The 15,564-nt window shown below is 47.7% G+C and overlaps 1 protein-coding gene and 1 long non-coding RNA gene across 7 annotated transcripts in view; one reads left to right on the plus strand and one right to left on the minus strand.

Annotated features, from left to right (window-relative positions):
- Spen (spen family transcription repressor) overlaps positions 1-630 on the minus strand; it is a 70,760-nt gene extending 70,130 nt beyond the window's left edge. For 4 of the 6 annotated variants that reach the window (XM_006539073.4, XM_006539069.3, XM_006539070.3 and 1 more), the window contains exon 1: positions 150-630. In XM_006539073.4, coding sequence (XP_006539136.1) covers positions 150-232 — 83 coding nt within the window. In that variant the 5' untranslated portion in view covers positions 233-630. The remainder of the gene's footprint in view (positions 1-149) is intronic. The other 2 variants (NM_001347235.1, NM_019763.2) reach the window with 1 other exon arrangement.
- Positions 631-8,147: 7,517 nt separating this feature from the next.
- Positions 8,148-10,299, plus strand: B330016D10Rik (RIKEN cDNA B330016D10 gene). Its single transcript, NR_030695.1, has one exon. It is a non-coding gene; the product is annotated as an RIKEN cDNA B330016D10 gene (long non-coding RNA).
- Positions 10,300-15,564: the final 5,265 nt, after the last annotated feature.

Consider the following 15,564-nt stretch of genomic DNA (forward strand, 5'->3'; position numbering starts at 1 on the left):
CCCAGCGCTCCCGCTCCTTCGGTGGCCGCACAGCAGCCGCCCGCCCAGAGCGCCGGAGCCAGCCGCGCGTCGCCGCTCTGCCGGTGGCCAGCAACGGGCCGGAGAGGCGCCCGAGGTGCCAGCGCGGCTCCGGGCCTCGTGTCACTCACCGTTTGAAATGCTCGATGATCTTCTCTTCCCGCACGTTCTCCGGTAAGTTTCCCACCCAGAGGTGCCTGGTTTCCCGGACCATGCTGGGCGGTGTGCCGGCGACCGCGGTGGCTGGCTCCCCCTCGCCGGCTTCGTACGCGGCCGTCAGCGCAGGGAGGCGGGCGCCGGGGCGGCGGCGGCGGCGGCTGCGGCGGTGGCGTCGGCAGCGGCGGCGGCTCCTCCGGCTCCCCCCGGTGCAGAGACCATCCCTCTCCCCCAGGTTCTGACTCTCGGGCCTCGCAGCTCCGCTCTGCCGCCACCAAACACCCGAAGCCGACCCTCGCGCTCCGGCGGCGCATGCGCGCGGGCGGCGGCGGGCGGGGGAGCGGGAGGAGGGGCGAGCGAGACCCGGGCGGCCGCGACTACGACGGAGCCGGCGCTGTGGCTGCCGGACGCTTCCCACCGGCGCGCGCGGCCCGCCTCCCGCCGCCTGGCCACCGCCCCCTGGCCGCGGGCGCGCGCGCGTCCTCCCGCCCCGACGCGGAGGGCCTCCCAGCCGGCGCGCAGGCGCGCGGAGCTCGGAAGGGGGAGGAATGCGGAGCCGGGAAGCGGCGCCCGCGCAGTCAGCTTAGTGCGCAGGCGCGCCGGAGGCCGGGAGGCCGGCCGCCGGAGGCGTCGGGGTGGGGGAGGATGGGGCCGCTTCTGCCTGCGGTCAGGCGTTGCTCTGGGGAAACACAAGAGAACCCGGTTAGTTTCCACGCCAAGAGGTTTCTAGAGGCCAAAGTCCCTATGCCTGTCTGCCCTACGGCCCGCCCCTGACCATTTCCGGACGCCTAGATTCCCCGCCTGCTTGGGAAAGTGGTCGGGACCAGGCCACCCTTTTCACCGCCCAGACAAGGGACCAGCGCTGCAGAGAAACCCATCCCTCCCAAGAATCATTGGCTTGTAACATTAAGCAACTTTTTATATAGGAGCTTGCGAAACCTTCTGCAAGATGTCTTTGCTCATGATTACAGTACACACAAGAATTAAAGCTGAAAGGATACAGACATTCCATACTGTTTCCCCTCGGAAGGTTTGGAATAGTTGGTTTTTTAAACAGAGAGTATTAGACCTCCGGCCCTTCCAGACTTTTGAAACTGGCAGTTGACCTTTCATGTAAGGCCGGCTTTCAGAAAGATAAAACCGCAAAAGGCCACTGTGGAGTAACAGAAAAAAAAAATCTTAACTCATTAAAACCGTCAGCAACTCATACTTTAATTTTTCATACACAAAAATAAAATGGTGCTTCGGGTACAGCCTACACTTTTTGTTTCGTTGTGCCCTTAGGGTCTACAAAGTGTGCAGTACACACAAATTAGGGTTCTACCTAAGGACCTCGCCCGCGTCCAACAAGGTGTGTTAATATATCACTAGGCTACATTCCCAGTTCTTGGTAGTGTTTTCTTTGTTTGGCTTAATTTGAAAGGGTCTTCCAGAGCCACTGTTTATATTTTTGAGAAAGGGTCTTATATAGCTCAGGCTAGTCTCACACTTCTAGTTTTGTGCCCACCTCTCAGGACTGAGACTGTAGACCTCGGCTACCATATAACTTCACCAACCGAACAGGCAGTATTTTGAATTGGAAAAAAATCATAAATAATAGCAATAATATTTGGGGTCACATAATTGTTTCTTTTGTTCCATAAAAAGTACTAGGGTTTATTTTTTATTATTTGTTCATTTTAGTCTGCCATATAGCCTAAGTTTATATGTATATAATATATCTTGATATATATATGTGTGTGTGTGTGTCTGTATATATGTATATATATATATATATATATCTTGATATATATGTGTGTGTGTGTCTGTATATATGTATATATATATATACATATATATCTTGAGATATGTGTGTGTGTGTGTGTGTGTGTGTGTGTGTGTGTAGTTGAAGCTGGAGTTAGGGATGGTTATGAGCATCATGTGCTAGCAACCAAACCTAGATCCCCTGCAAGAGGCATAGTGTCCTCAAGCATTGAGACACCCTCCCACCCTCTTCTTCATTTTGAGACTGGGTCTCACTATGTAGCCCAGGCAGTCTTCTTGCCTCGTCTCCTTAAAACTAGATTTTTAAACAATAATTTATTTCATGTGCATTGGCATTTTGCCTGAATGTGTCTGTATGAGGGTGTCAGATCCCTTGGAACCAGAGGTATAGACACTTGTGAACTGCCATTTAGATGCTGGGAACTGAACTCAGGACCTCTGGAAGAGCAGACAGTGCTATTAATTCCTGAGCATGAGCCATCTCTCCAACCCTAAAACTATATATTTATATTTTTATTATTTTTTTTTTTTTACAAAATATCCTCCTAGATTAGCCAGAGGGTTTGTTAATAGTAGTACTGTTGCCAGTCCTGGTGGCAAGGTCCTTAATCCTAACACTTAGGGGACAGAGGCAGGACTATCTCTGTGAGCTCTAGAACAGTCATAGCTATATAGAGACAACCCTGTCTTTAAAAAAAAAAAAAAAATCTGTCCATCAGAAAACTCAGCAGGTAAAGGTGGCTTGCCACCAAACCCCAAACCTTACACACGGTAGGAGGAGAGAAGCCCCCACAGGAATGCAGTGACACCCACCCACCCTGGGAAATGATCGGGAAGCAACAAAACACGGAGATGAGTGGGCTGAGGAATCCCTGCCTTGGGGCTTTCTGCTTTCTATTGCTAGTGCAAATGCTGTGGATAACAAGGCAAGGGACAAGCAAGGATTTTTGCATAGCCCCAAATCGAGAGTTTCTTTTTCTCAGTGCTTTGCATTTTTTGCTGGCAACACATCAGGAAACACTGGTGAAGTTGTTTTCCCGTTTCCATCTGTGTTACAAAATACTTAAGGGGGATTTCTTCATGAACCTGTATCGTTGTAAGTTTCCATAGAAGGGAAGAACAAAACAAAGAAGAGCTGACAGAAAGATAATCTAATCTTCTGATTTTTAAAAAAGAAGCTTAGGTCAGGGATAGAAAGATGACTCAGCACCAAAGAGTGATTTACTGTTCTTTCAGAAATCTAAGATGGATTCCAGCACTAGTGTATGGCTCACAGTCAACCACCTGTAAGTCTAACTCTTCAGGTATCCCAGGCCTCTGGCATCTAAGAGCATCTGCATTCTCCTGCACAAACACAAAGAGGAAAAGCACACACACACACACACACACACACACACACACACACACACACACACAATTAGAAATAAAAACAGAGATGAGCATGGTGGTGCACACTTTTAATATCAGCACTCAGGAGGCAGAGGCAGGTGAATCTCTGTAAATTCAAGTAGGTTCCATTGACAGCTGGGGCTACATAGAAAGAGCCTGTCTCACACACACACACACACACACACACACACAATTTTTTTTTAAATTACAACATAAAAATAAAACTTTAAAAAATGCTTAGTAATGGCTAGGTATGGTTGTACACACCATTAATCACAGCACTTGGGAGGCAGGGGCCAGCGGGTCTCTGTGAGTTGGAATCCAGTCTACATATTGAGTTCTACAACAGCCAAGGTAAAATAGTAAAACCCTGTCTCAAAATAATATTAATAACAACAACAATGACAACAGTAATTGATACTCATGGCAAAAGGGTAACCAGAAGGCTTCTAGGCCCTAACTCCATGATAGAGCACTTATCTATGATGCACCGCCCATCCCCATCCCTGCAAATCACATTAATGTAGGTTGCGTTTTAACTGTGAAAATGGATCAAGTGCATCTCATTTGAATATTAAAGAGAACTCCAGGAAGGTGACAGTAAAACTGAGCCATTTGCAGAGGCGAATTAAAATAGATTTGCTTTTAATCAACTCCTATTTTCACACTGTGAAGAGCTGCTGTATTTAGCATGCTAGACATGCTCACAGAGTTCAGTCATGCGGAATGGCGGCTGAGATGGGGAAAGCTGCTGAGCGCCAGGCTCAGGCTTTGAGCAGTAACCTCGTCTCTGGAGTGGGTAATTAATATACCTATTTAGGCAGGAGGACAGAGTAGTCACCAGATACTTCACGACAAATTGATACAAAAAGAAATAGTTACAAATACTGGGAGACAGGTACTTAAAATATATGCATTTCGTCTAAAAGCCACCATATAAAAATATGTAAACAAGCTCTAAAATGACCCAGCCCAAAGCACATGAGAACTGGACAATAGCAATTTCAGACAAGCCTGTTCTAATCAGAGTCTTTGTTTTTCCAAAAAATGAAACAAAATAAAATGCTCAAAAGTATTTGACTACTTGATGTATCTGAGAGTCTAATGGTAAGAGAGAGAGAGAGAGAGAGAGAGAGCAATCTAATACCAAACTAGCACACAGTGTGAGGAAATTATCTTCATAGATTATCAGAACCCCCAAGTTGAATATTGTCTACCTAGACCTAGAGACTCTAACAAGAACTAATACTTCATAGTCTAATGTTCTAAGAGAGTTAAATAATGTATTCTCTGTTGGTTTTAGTTTTCCAGAAAAACAGAATAACTTAATAATTTCTTAGAGGATTGATTCCTAACTTTCTAGCCTTTTTCATCTGAGAGCAGTTGTTGGGAAGATTTCTCCGGGTACAAGTGCTGCTGCTCTGTCTAATATCCAGAGTTATTAACTAATATTTGTAGAATTATACTGAAAAGACACTGGAGGGATACTTATAAATGTAAATCATGGTTGTTGTTTCAGGTAACAGAATCTGAATTTTCTTGTTTCTTCTGGAATAGCTTCCCGTGACTCAGGATAGCCAAAAGTTTCCATGGAGTCCGGGATGGCCTCTGTTTCTCAAGTGTGGGGATCACAGGAGTGAGCCACTTTAATCAGTGAGGATGTGGATTAAAAAAAAAAAATATTTGGCTAGGTGTAGTGACACATACCCTTAGTCCCAGCACTTGAGAGGCAGTGAGTTCCAGGACAGCCAGGGCTATACAAAGAAACCCAGTGTTGAAAAACCAAAATAAATAAGATAGATAGATAGATAGATAGATAGATAGATAGATAGTCCTCTATATTTTCTAAACTTCTCTTCACTTTTATAATTGGAAAAAATCATAACAAATATACTTTGGGATTCTTTATTTTGCAGTGTGGTGCTGGGAATCAAACGCAGAGTTTCCACACATGCCATTTGAGCTCACCCTCAGTCCAATTAAATGAGATTTTCTTGGAAGGCAGCAGCTGAATCAATTAGGGTTCCTCTGAAATGTTAGTACTTGACTACCATAAATCACTATGTACAATAGATCCCATATGAACAAATGGTAATGTTACTAACAGTCATTTTCATAGATCCTTTTCTTTTTTTATTTTCATTTTTATTTTTTGATCAGGCCTGGACTCCCTACCAATTGCCTCTGCCATTGCTGGAATTAATGGCATTTTACTGCCTCATTTATCCTTTAAAACCCCAAAAGTAGTGTTAATCTTCACATTCAAAACAAAACAAAACAAAAAACAAAAAAGCAGGGAAGCCAAGCAGTGGGGATACCTGTACTAGGGAGGCCAAGGCAGGCGGATCTCTGAGCTTGAGGCCAGCAATGGTCTACATCTTGAGTTCCGGGACACCCAGGGCTATGCAGAGAAAAACCTTGGGAGGGTGGGGGAGCAGGGAACTCTAAGGAAACTCTTTGCCCTAAATGATACACATTATCCAAATACCCCAGATCTAGCAAATTGCCACATTGAAACTATCAGGACCCAAACAGAAGATAAGTAATGCAAGTCCCGGCTTTTGACCAATTCAGAGATTATATAAGTGTACTTGATAGAATACTAGAAATAAAAAAATCAAACACAATGTGGTTAACTGCTTATGAAATGTACTGACGTTTCTCACCGTTTTTGAGTTTTCAGCTCTATGGCTCCTCTTAGAAAACTGACTCTAGTCTCGAAAAACAAATAAAATAAAATAAAATAAAATACAAAAAGGAAAAAGCCGGGCTTGGTGGCGCATGCCTTTAATCCCAGCACTCGGGAGGCAGAGGCAGGTGGATTTCTGAGTTCGAGGCCAGCGTCTACAGAGTGAGTTCCAGGACAGCCAGGGATACACAGAGAAACCCTGTCTCAAAGGGGGGGGGGGGGGGGAAAGAATGAAAGAAAACTGACTCTAGTTTGAAGGCTGCAAAAATGTCTGAAGATAACTTTCTTTGAAGAGTCTAGATGAATTTCAAAATACTTTAAAAAAACACACACCCATCCAGTGAGAGTTATCTCTTACAATTTCACTGACAAAACGCCCTAAATAGGGGCTCGATGAATCTCAGTGGTTAGGGGCACCGACTGCCCTTCCTGAAGATGCAGGTTCAAATCCCAGCTCCCACATGGCAGCTCACAACTGTCTCTAAATTCAACATCTGTCCGTCTCACAAAAACATACATGCAGGCAAAACACCAATGCTCAGAAAGGTAAATAAAAAAAAAAACGCCCTAAATCTGGTGTTTTCCCCACCTCTACACATCTGAATTTTAACACAGAGCCCTTCTTTTTCTTTCTTTCTTTTCTTTGTTGTTGTTGTTCTTCGTCCTAAAAACCTTGCACTGAAAGGACATTTCCCCTTAAGATCAGTTTGGTACTTGCAACACCTGGAGGAGGGACCAGCCTAGCTCAGCCAGCCAGAGCTACATTGTGAGCAGCTAACTTAAAAAACAAAACAAAACAAAAATGGTAAAGGATATTTCTAAAAATCCTAGTTATTCAACAATGTAATCCCCCCAAAATTTTTTTTAATGTTTTAGGACACTTTAAAAAAACCAACTCAGTATTTGCTTTATTTTCCTACTGGTGGAAAAATGATTTGAAAGACCCTATTAAATATAATTTCTGTTCAGAGAAACGTGCGGCAGGGATTCTCCAAATTTACAGACTGTATGACTCAGTGTTCATTTGCAACCCGTGTATTACAGCTTTGCTAGAATTCTACCTCTAGCCTGGCTTTCCACACTAATGGTTCCGGGAGGAACCGGTCACCAGCTCATGGTTCCCACCGGGAAGGCGGATCCGGCTCCGCCCAGAGCCCGGGCGGGTGACCTCACAGAGGTCAAGGGCGCTCACACACCTGCAGGCCGCTCCGCCACCCCCACGCCACCCCACGCCGGGGAGCAGCAGGGCCAAGGGCAGCCTGGGGTCTCCCCGACGTGGGGCTGTCACAACCAGCGTGCTTTCTTCACGGAGACTCCTGGCTCACACTCCGCCCCACACTAATAACCCGAGAGGCAATTTCTCTGGCTGCCCTTCAAACTCTGGGTTCACATAGGTGGGCTCCATGACAAGTGGGGTTTTGGGTTTCTTAGTTTCCCCGCCCCCCACCCCCAGGAACCCACAGCCCTGACAGTCCTTTCCACTACACTTCTTGGGAAGTGCGATCGCGGTCACTGTGGTCACCGCGGCGCAAGCCCACGGCGAAGGGAACCCGAGCGGCCCGGCGAGCTCCGTCTGCACACGCGGCCCGCCAGCAAGGGCACCTTCGCCTCCGCTTTCCAGGCGAGAACAATGCGGCAGCCCAACACCCGGGGCCTGCAGGGTCTCCAGGTCCATCGGGAAACTCTCAAACGTGGATCGGGAGAGGGTGGGCAAGACGACCCCACTGCCTCGGCTTTGTCCGGCCTGCCTCCAAGCCGGAGGGACCCGTTTTCGAGACTGGGGGGGGGGGGAGGGGGGGTTGAGAAAGGAGGACAGGACAAGAAGGTCCTCAGATCCACTTCTCATCACACAGGCAACGCGGAAAAAAAAAAAAATGCACGGCGCCGAACTGCGCACGCGCGCGGCAAGGCCACCCATTTCTCTCCCTCCTCCCAGCCCCTCCAAGGAACGCGAGGTCGCCCGAGTGCGCTTGCGCTCGCCGCGGAGGGAAACGTTGGAGGGGGAGGCAACCTTTCCATTGTGAGAGAGCACCGCCCCCGCGGACCCGCGCGCGCCCGCGCCACTCTCACAGTCTCCCGGGCGCGCGCCTGGGCCGCGGCCCGCCGCCGCCAGGCGCATGCGCGGGGTGGGATGACAGTGAAGGGTGGAGAAGGCCGCGGAGCTCGCCGCCGCTGCTGGCCGAGCTACCCTGAGAAGTTTCTGGAAAGAGGGCTACAAAGGGAACCTGAGGGGATGAATGGAAAGCGAGCCATTTTCTGAGAGAAGACAGCGAAAAGTCCCAACAAAAAGTACACGGCCTTAGCCGAGCCCACGACCGACGACACACTCCCATCCAAGGAGGAAGCGTGGGGACAAGGGAGCGGACTGGGAGACGCGGAATGGCGGGGACATTGAAAAGATGGAGGCGCAGCCGCCGGGGCTTGGGAGTGGCAGGGAGGCGCTAGGTCAGGGGTCCCCGAACCCCGTCCTCCTTAGCTCCGCTCCCGTGTGCGCTCTGACCTGCCCGTCTACACTCGGGGGGCCCCCGGGGTTCACGGGGATGTGACGCGCACACGCGCGCGAGCTCATGGACAGCGTGGGAAGGAACCCCGGCCGCGCGCGGGGACAGCGTCCCCACGCCACGGCCCGCCCGGCTGCCATTTTGTAGCGCGGCCGCCATTTTGCGCGGCCCGGGGGCGGGGGAGGGGCTCGGGGCGCGGCCCCGCGGCTCGCGATGGGCGTGGCCGGCGGCGGGCGCGGCCCCGGCCCCCTTTGTTCTCCGCCTGGGGGTCGCGAGGCCCCTCGGGCTCTGCAGCCGCCGCCGGCGCCGCAGCAGCAGCAGCGTGTGAACCGGGAGAGGCAGCCCCAGGGCGTGCGGGATCCGGGAGCCCATCGGAAGCGGGGTGTGTCCCCCCGTGCGAGGGATGACATCCTGCGTGGGGAAACTTAAATCGCCGCCGTGGGAAGCGGCTTACGGGCGAACCGGGCTCGGCATCCTCCACCTCTGCAAACAAAGTCAAGTTCGGTCCCGAAAGCAACAAAGGTGCCGAAACTCCGCGGAACCTAGCACCAGGAGGCGGGGCTCGTGCAGCCCACGAGGTGGAGGAGCGCTGAGAGCTCGGCTTCCATTGGCTGGCCCTCGGAGCACAAGGCTTTCAGGGCCCATTCTCCCTGACCCAGAAGCCTGAACAATAAATATGCTGTGATGGCTTTCTTCTGTCGATTTAACTTCCACTTATTTTCAAAAAGCTATGAGTTTATTAAAAATAAATAATAAAATACGTGCCTGACATCCATCGCCCTTTCACTTTCCGAAAAAGCAAATGTCTTCTTGAGGAATATTTAAAAATGCGAATCTTAGTTGTGTGTAATGCTGAAAATTCTGGCACTATTTCGCAAACCCAGAAAACTTGAAAAACGCTGCTAAATTTGACTTCCAGCTTTTGTGCAGTTTTCTTCCCCCTAATGGTTGACGTGGTTTTTCTTCACAAAAGCCTGGTATCATAAAGGAACCAGCCCGTCCTGACTCATCTATTTGTGTCTTGGCTACAGTAAACCTCTTTTTTTGTCTTCTCACTATGTGTAATTATGGCGACTGCTTATGTTTTCTGTAATAGTGGGGTAAAGCTTATGATGACAGACTGAAAAGGTCAAAACATGTTGAAGGAACCAATCGGGATTTTGATGACTGCCAGATGAGAGAAATTTAGCAGAAGCGTTTCGATTTCAAATTTCATGAATAGGTGGGCTTGGTAGTTATAAAACTGTATACTGTGTCTTTAAGATTACATAAATAGTCTGAAACCTTTAGTAGTGATTACTTAAAATATGTTGTGTTCACCATGTTTTCTTGTCTTGTAACCAAGTAAAACAATTCAAATCATTATTTGGTTAGTTGGTTTTCGAGACAGGGTTTCTCTATGTCGCAGCCCCAGGACATCAGTGAAATCTTATCCTGGGACGTTAGAATAATATGGCATATATGGTGTATTGACACTCCGAGAATGATTTCCCAGCACTTCATTGCACAGACAAGGAGAGTCTGATTGAATTTTAAATTCTATTTCCTTTAGAATTTTTCACTGTTTTTGAGAAAGACTCAAGAAGCTCAAGCGGGTCTTGAACTCAGCTTTGTAGTTGAGGATAAATTTGAACTAAAGATCCTCCGGTCTCTGTTTTTTATTGTGCCCAATGTTTTGTTGTTTTTGTTCTGTGGGTTTTTAAATTTATGTGTATATGTCCTTTCGGGTCAGAAAGGGTGTGGGTCTTGTGGAGCTGGAGTTATAGGCAGTTTGGAACCGCGGTCTTGAGCAAGGATAGAAAGAGTCCTAACCACGGAGCCATCTCCACATCTGCCATACCCCAGTTTTTAAGACAGTACTTCTGAGCAGAAATGCTGTCCTTTAGCTCATGCCTTTGGATTTTTATTTCCTTTTTTGCATGTGGTGAAATTGTGTGTGCTTTGGAACATTAGAAACACTAATGTTTCTCATTATTCTAGGAAAAGACAACTTTTCATGCCAAATCAGGCAGAGGAGGGAATTTAAAATTCTAACAATAATAACCTTTCCCTGGTCAAATTAAATGAGCTTTTTTTTTTTTGAGATTTTAGGAATATAGGAATATGGGAAGTCCTTCAAATATTGTTGGCTGCGGTTAGTGCTCCTACATGCTGTAGTAGGTTTTTCCCCTTTGAGGCAAAACATTAAGTTAGTTGTAAAATGCCTCTCTGCCCTTCAGAAGTACTGAAGTTAAGGAATAAATATTTAATAGCCAGCAGTCTAATAGAAAAAGTCTTCTAGGGTTGTCCTCCTGTCTGAGTGCAAATCGGCCATCCCTAGAGGGAAAGCGCATAGCTTCAATAGACTACTAGATTTGTTATTCTAAACAGCAGGCACAGCGTGGTCTGCATGGATGTCTGCGCACCACCTTCGTGCCTAGTGCCCACGGAGGACAGAAGATTGGAATCAGATCCCCTGGAACTAGAAGTTAGAAGGTTGTCAGCCTCCTGACAGTAGTAGGTGCTAGCAACCAAGCACCTTTTCCTCTGGAAAAGTGACAGGTGCTCTTAAACCCCAAGCCGTCTCTAAAAGCCAAGCTCTTAATCCATCTGTTATAACTTTTGAGCGTCCATCCACTGTGCACCTGAGCCTGCTGGTGCTTTAAATACACCAGTGCATAAAAATACAAGGATCTCTTAAAGAGTCACCTAGCAGGGCCTGGGAGGAGAACACAAACCAGCAGAAGAAGGAAATGAATGAGCAGAGGTGGCTGGCGGGTATAGCTCAGTGTTAAGCGTGCAGTGCTCACTGTTCACGGTCTGATTCTCTGCATCTTTCTCCCACCAAAAGTAAGTGCTAGCGTGAAGAATACAGGGTGATCAAAGATAATGTGTGCCCTGTAATCCTAAATGGTCTTTAAGCCTTATTGGTAAGTACATGTTTATGCAGGAGCCCAGGGAGCAGTCCTGTGGATGGCCAGTGAAGAGTTCCTAGCCAGAGCCTTCAAGTAGGAACCTTAGCAGCACACAGAAACAGTATGAGAGAAGAAAGCAAGCTAGGAAGAGCGTGTTAGAAACGATGTTTGTTGTTGTTGTTTTGGTTGACATGGAGATATTGGATGCCAAATATGTTGTATGTGTATATGTCTCATATATTCACAAATTAGTGCTTCACTGAATGGGGGAAACACATTCTGAGAGGTGACATTCATTTTGTCTCTAATGAAACAGCATAATTCTCCCTCTCAAACTCAGATGGCACGGCTGTTCCTATGTCATGTCTTTTGGGCCCACCTTTTTCTCTTGGTTTGTGAAACAGGGTCTCTCTACAATATCCCTGGCTGTACGGGAACTTGCTATGTAGACCACAAAGTCAAAGAGATTCAATTGCCTACTAAGTGCTGGGACTCCATGCCCATCTTTAGGACCACCATCATAGTCATCCTTTGCCAGCTGTCACTGGAAAGGCATGGGATGCTCTGGGCTCACATGTAAACACTGGGAGAACCAAGAATGTTACACACACACACACACACACACACAGAGGTTGTTCTTCAAAGGGACGGATATGTCACTTGTTATCTGCCCAGAGACTGGAAGCAGGTATAGTTAATAACCTTGTGACCTTTGAACTATTGATGTGACTGAGATCACACCAGCTTTTCCCCCAGACCCTTACGTGAGCTCGTCAATCGATAGAACCTACCTTTATGGAAGGCGCCACATTTAGCAAATCTACAGAACCCGTGAGTATGGAAGATGCCTTGTGTGTACTTTAGAAAGATTTTCAATGTGGTCAGGTGTTATGCTTTATTAAGTTAATAACACCAGGAAGTTTTCCACCAAATTGTGCTATGATTAAATATGCCTAAAATAAACTACTCGAGGTCAGACGTCCGAGGGTTGAACCAACACCAGCTACCTACTCATACTGAAACAAATCACCTTCATACCTCCTGTGGATCGTTGCTCTGCTGGCGGTGGTGGTCACAGAGACACATCCCCACCACCGCCATGACGTCAAACACCTTAGGCTTGTGTGTAGTTGTGAGTGTGTGTCTAAGTAAGTTCTCCCTAAATAGGTAGCACTTAAGGTCTGGGAACTGAGTGAGCTCACCAACATAGAGATAGACAAAGGGAAGAAACCCTAAGACAGAGACAAAAAGGACAATCAAGAATTCAAGACTAGTCAGGTATGGTGGCACATGCCTTTAATCCCAGCACTTGGGAGGCAGAGGCAGGTGGATTTCTGAGTTCGAGGCCAGCCTGGTCTACAGAGTGAGTTCCAGGACAGCTAGGGCTACACAGAGAAACCCTGTCTTGAAAAAAAAAACAAAAACAAAAACAAAACAAAACAAAAAAACAAACAGAGAGAGAAAGAATGCCTAGAGCCACTGCTTCTGGGAGGTAGGGAGGATAGGGATGAGCAGAGGGCCATGGGAGGAGCCACAAGTGACAGTAGGGGCAGTGAGTCCGCTGACAGAGAGCAGAGCAGCATCGGCTGTGGAACAACACAGAAAGATTGTTGCCCAGAAATAAGGACGCTGTTGAGCAAAGGGAAGGCAATGGCTTTGCCAGGCATGGCATTCAGTGAGGCAGTCAGACCTTCCTTCACTGAGATAAAGTGCAGGGGAAGGGTCATGGGATCATTTCATTGGAGAAGGGAGAGGACCTGGCACCATGGGCGGGCCACTCAAACATCTCTAATTCCAGATTTAGGGGATTCCCATACCCGCTTCTGGCTCCTGAGGGTACCTGCATGCAAGTGCCAATACATATGCACAGACATGTATATAGAAAGAAATCTGTAGACATTTGGCGTGGTTTTGTTTGAAATAGGGTTTCACTATATAGGCCCATCTAGACAAGGCTGGCCTTGAACTCATGCCTGCCTCTGCTTCCAGACTGTTGGGATTATAAACGTGTGCTACCATCCCTTGTCATTGCCCCACCCCACCCCCCAAATTTCTCTAGAAAAGTCCTACAGAGGAGCTTGGAGAGGAAGATACCAGAGCCTGTGATACCAGGCAATGCCTTCAATTTCAAAACAGCATGTGCACCTAGCATAGGAGTCAGGCTGAAAGGAGTGCCCACCCTCAGGATGTCACCTCACTCCACTCCAAGCCGGGTGCACATTTGCTTGGGTTTGGTTTTTGTTAGAATCTTGTTGGTTTTGAGACAGGGCCTTATTATGTAGTCCTAGCTGTCCTGGATTGCAAGCAAGATTTAGACTTCAGAGATTCTTCACCTGCCTCTGCCTCCCAGGTACTGGGTTCAAGTGTGTGTGTGTGTGTGTGTGTGTGTGTGTGTGTGTGTGTGTGTGTGTGCACGCGCGCCTTGCTTCCCCCTTTTTTTCCCTTTTTTTAAAAGACCACTTCTGGAGGGTGGAAGATGACTCAGTACAGTGCCAGTGTCACAAGCGTGAGGATATGAGTCCGGGTGCCCCAGGGTCCCTGTAAAAGGCAGGCAGAGCAGCTCCTGTCTGTGAACTGCACTGCGGAAGGGGAAGGGGGAGTAGGGGTGGGGAGTGCTGGTGGATATATTGTAGCTCACTGGCCAGTTTGTTGACTTGTGAGATCCTGTCTCAAAAAACTTAGAAACAATGTCTGGAGGAGGCACACCCTTGAATCCGAGCACTGAAGAAGCAGAGGCAGGCAGATGTTTGTAAGTGTAGGACCAGCTGGTCTACAGAGTAAGACTCTGTCTCAGGAAACAAACAAGAAGTAAAAGTGTATCAAAAAAACAAAACAAAACAACAACAAAAAAAACCAAAACAGCCAAGACATAAAAGTGTATCACTGTCAAGAAAGATTCCTGACATCAGCCTCTGGTCCCAGATGTGGGTGCACACAAGTGCACATACCCTCATGAACTTCACATCCCAGAAGAAGAAAAACCGCTTCTTTATCCAAGTGTGGTGCCGCACACTGCATACCTTTGATCCCAGAACTCAGGGGAAGAAGGGAATAGGCAGATGAGGAATTCAAGGTCAGCCACAGCTACAGTGGGCTGAAGCCAGCCTGGGATGTACTATACTCTGTCTCAAAATGGGGGGAAAAACCCAGGCCAGGAGAAGGCTCAGTGGGTGTGGTGGTTTGAATGAGAACGAGCCCCTATAGGCTCAGAGAAAGGCACCATTAGGAGGTGTGTCCTAGGTAGAGGAAGTGTGCACTGGGGGAGGGCTTTAAGGTTTCAGAAATTCATTCCAGACCCAGTTGCTCACTGAATCTCCCTGCTGCCTGCAGATCCAGATGTCGAACTCTCAGCTCTTTGCCCAGCCCCTTGTCTGCCTGAGTGCCTCCATGCTCCCCAAAATGATGACAGTGGACTAACCTCTTAATTGTATGAAGGCCAGTCCCAATTAAATGTTTTCCTTATAAGAGTTGTTGCGGGGCTGGAGAGATAGCTCAGTGGTTAAGAGCACTGACTGTTCTTCCAGAGGTCCTGAGTTCAAATCTCAGCAACCAAGGGTAGCTCACGACCACCTGTAATGAGATCTGATGCCCTCTTCTGGTGTGTCTGAAGACAGCTAAAGTGTACTTATATATAATAAGTAAGTCTTTTTAAGAAAAGAAAAGAAACCGAAACCCTAACTAAGATAGCCCCCATAGGCTCATAGATTTGAATGCTTGGTCATTAGGGGGTGGTACTATTAGGTGGTATGTCCTTGTTGTGATAGGTGTGGCTTTGTTGGAATAAGTATCTCACTGGGGAAGAACTTTGAGGTTTCAAATGCTCAGACCAATGCCAGGCGTGGTGGCACATGCCTTTAATCCCAGCACTCGGGAGGCAGAGGCAGGCGGATTTCTGAGTTCGAGGCCAGCCTGGTCTACAAAGTGAGTTCCAGGACAGCCAGGGCTACACAGAGAAACCCTGCCTTGAAAAAAACAAACAAACAAACAAAACAAAACAAAACAAATGCTCAGACCAGGCCCAGTGTCCCTCTCTTCCTACTGCCTACTTATTTGGATGAAGAACTCTCAACTAGTCTCCAGCACCATGTCTGCCTGCATGCCTTCCTACCATGATGACCATGGACCAAACTCTGAACTGTAAGCCAGCCTCAGT

Source organism: Mus musculus, chromosome 4 (assembly GCF_000001635.26).
Source record: "Mus musculus strain C57BL/6J chromosome 4, GRCm38.p6 C57BL/6J".
Taxonomy (NCBI): domain Eukaryota; kingdom Metazoa; phylum Chordata; class Mammalia; order Rodentia; family Muridae; genus Mus; species Mus musculus.